This window comes from Furipterus horrens, unplaced genomic scaffold (genome assembly GCF_987537825.1).
Source record: "Furipterus horrens unplaced genomic scaffold, mFurHor1.1.pri manual_scaffold_9, whole genome shotgun sequence".
Classification (NCBI taxonomy): Eukaryota; Metazoa; Chordata; class Mammalia; order Chiroptera; family Furipteridae; genus Furipterus; species Furipterus horrens.
Window position 1 is genome coordinate 96,496,244 of NW_028327179.1, and position 3,394 is coordinate 96,499,637.

Below are 3,394 nucleotides of genomic sequence, written 5' to 3' on the forward strand. Positions count from 1 at the left end.
TTTTCAGAGAGAGGAGGAGGGAGGGTAAAGACAGGGAGAGAAACATCTATGTGTGGCTGCCTCTCACATGCCCCCAACCGGGGGACCTGGCCTGCAACCCAGGCATGTGCCCTGACTGGAAATTGAATCAGTGACCTTTTAGTACACAGGTCAACACCAGCCAGGGTGACAATATTTTCTATTCCAATGTCAAATGTAGTAGAACAAAAAGAAATCAATGTACAACTAGGTATGATGCAAAATAAAATTACAAGGAAGGGATTACAAAAACTTAAGACTATGCTATAGATTTTTTAGCCATGAGGCTGAACACCTTGTTCATATTGAACCTTCTAGAAAAATATCATTCTTGATTATAAACTACCTATTTGTCATGAAGATTTTGAATCCTTTATTTTGTCTTTTCACACAGTGAAGAATCTTGCTGACATCTTTAAGCATTCTGCATTTCTTTGCCAGTCTTGTAGCTAGTACCTTTCCAGTTAATGTTGGTGTGGGCAACTGAAGCTTGCGAGGCCTTGAATGTGGGCATCTGACATCGGTTGATCATTTCTATTGTGTGACACTCAATTTCTGGAAGCTCTGTTTTTAATACATTTCTTGAAATTTTGGATCTTATTCAAAAAAGTACTAAATTCTCCGTATTTGATGATTAACCATCTGAATAGTTCTATCTTTATAATAAGGAACTTTAACCTTCCGTCCCCCAAACGACCTGTGTCATTAGCGGTTTGACATTTAACAATCATTCTGAAGATTGAAACAGGAAGCTTTCAAGAAAGACAACTGTAGTCTGCTGTCCATGTACAGTTACGGCACACATAGTCTAGAAGCCATTTGAATAACGATCTTACATGTATTGCCACAGAATTGTCTCCAAGACCTCAGGCTTCCGTCTGTATACTTTAGCTATGGGTCACTTATTTCCTTCTGTAAGTGAACAAACATAAAGAAATTCTGTTTTGGGGTCAAAGAACCACTCTAGTCTATGACATTGTGCTCTTTAATTACGACCTGATTGATCTTCTATCCTTCTATCTTCACTGGTGAGGACATATCGATGTTATATTGTGAAGGAATGGGCTGTCCTTTCTTTAATAAAACACCATTATTAAGTCATTACCTGACATCAACAAACATGTCATTAAATTCCTCTTGAGGGCATAAGAGATGAATTTTAGAAGCTTTCTATACCTTCTCTACGCAATGCCTGAATCTTGGATTGGATAGACCCTCTTGGGTTGATTTTGTTTGACATAGGCAGAGAGGGGGGTCTCCCTTTAGACACTCTGAAAGTAAAAAGGCAAGTTATAGAAAATAAATTAAAATCACTTAGTAACAAAAACTGTAAGAATATTTTTACTTAAAACACTTAGGATTTCATAGATACAGCCCACTGAGGAGAGGTAAGTAGGGTTGTGTCAGAGATATTCAAAGAGGAAATGCGGGAAACAAAAAGTGGTTAAATGGCACTGACCTTTATTCAGAATTATATCTTTAACGTGGACAAGCGCTTTCTCAGCAGAAGGACAGGGATTTCCTCTATCATGACTAACTAAATTGAGTAGGGTCGTAAGTATGAATACTTCATTCCCTCCTCCCATTTAAGAATAAATGTTTGGGAGAAATTATGTTCCGATAAATCGAATTCCAAGAATGTAACCTCTTTTCCCCTTGATCTGCAGCTGCACAGCTGACCACCTGTGGGTGAATTCAAGCAGTTTGGCTGAGATGTTGTAGGAAAATGTCAAGTTCAGATGGGTAGGCTCTCCATGAGGTCTAAAACTCACCCTTCCAATCCCGAGTTTCCCTGCCTTGTTAGAGCAACATCTGTAGTCTGGTCCTCAGAAACTCATGAACCGGGAAAATAAAACTCAGATGTGGATGAGCGAGTTCATTCTGCTGGGGCTGTCCAGTGACCCAGGAGCTCAGGTCTCCCTCTTTGTCTTGTTCCTGACCATGTACTTGGTGACTGCTGTGGGGAACGTCCTCATTCTTCTTCTGATCAGACTGGACAACAGGCTTCATACCCCCATGTACTTCTTCCTTACTGTTTTATCCTTTGTGGACCTTTGTTATGCAAACAGTATCGTCCCACAGATGCTAGCCCACTTGCTGTCAGCCCGGAAGTCCATCCCATCCCACAGCTGTGTGCTCCAGCTCTGTGTGGCCCTGGCGTTGGGTGGGTCTGAGTTCTTCCTGCTGGGAGCCATGGCCTATGACCGCTACGTGGCCGTGTGCCACCCGCTGCACTACACGGTCATCATGCGTGGAGGGCTGTGCCTGGGGCTGGCTGCTGGCTGCTTGGTGGCTGGTTTCCTAAATTCGCTGATGGAAACAATCATCACCTTCCGGCTTCCCCTGTCTCACAATATTATCAACCATTTAGCCTGTGAGACCCTAGCTGTGCTGCGGCTAGCTTGCGTGGACGTCTCGTTCAACAGGGTCATGGTGGCCATCTCAGGGTTTCTGGTGATCATGGTTCCGTGTTCCCTGGTCCTATTCTCCTACGGCCATATAGTGGCTGCCATTCTGCGCATCCGCTCTGCTCAGGGGCGTCGCAAAGCCTTTGGGACCTGTGCCTCCCACCTCACCGTGGTTTGCATGTGCTTTGGGGCTACCATCTTCACCTACCTGGGGCCACGGTCGGCCTCCTCAGTGGAAGAGGAGAAGATGGTGGCCCTGTTCTACGCTGTGGTGGCTCCGATGCTGAACCCCTTGATCTACAGCTTGAGAAATAAGGATGTCATGGCTGCTTTCCAAAAAGTCTTAAGAGAAATTCAGAGATGAAAGATAAAGACTGGAGGAACTTCTTAGTGTCTATCATCAAAGCAAGAAGGAGATCAGATTAGTGTAGATGGGAGTCCCCCCTTTACACTGAAGAAGACTGTTATGGCCAACTCCTTGCCCTGGAATGGAGTGTTCCTCCATCTGATGAGTGAGTTTCCTTACCTAGGCCAGTGCCAGATCATTTATGTCAGTGAACCATGAGAGAGCCTCGTCTGAGATCGTCTGTCTCAGGTATCCAGTGGTATTTAGGTTTCATCTGACCATTTTTGGTTTGGCTGCTGCCTCAAACATCTGAAAGAAGGATCTATGACTTCACCAGGAAGACCTGGTTTGTGGAATGAATAGACAGATGAATTCCAGATTAGGTCTTCTTCTTCCTCGTGGAACAGAGTGGAGAATGTCTGTCCCTCCTCCACGTGACAATGCTCCAGTTATTTATAGGACAACCTTCTTTCCCCCAGGATAATCAGAAATCATTTCTCCAACTCTTTCTCAAATGACAGCAATTTTTAAAACTTCCAACACCATTTGTGTCTTAATCTAGAATGTAATATCATGTCCTGAAATAAATAATATATGAACACAATATTTGTTCAGAACAGCA

The 3,394-nt window shown here is 43.5% G+C and overlaps 1 protein-coding gene across 1 annotated transcript; it reads left to right on the top strand.

The window, feature by feature from the left end:
• The first annotated feature begins 1,854 nt into the window (after nucleotides 1–1,854).
• On the top strand, nucleotides 1,855–2,790 carry LOC150002290 (olfactory receptor-like protein OLF3). The gene has a single exon (XM_090286841.1). The coding sequence runs from the start codon at nucleotides 1,855–1,857 to the stop codon at nucleotides 2,788–2,790; it is 936 nt and encodes a 311-aa protein (XP_090142967.1).
• Nucleotides 2,791–3,394: the final 604 nt, after the last annotated feature.

Excerpts from the sequence above, each read along its gene's own strand:
- LOC150002290 (XM_090286841.1), top strand. The coding sequence starts at position 1,855 with ATGAACCGGGAAAATAAAACTCAGATGTGGATGAGCGAGTTCATTCTG.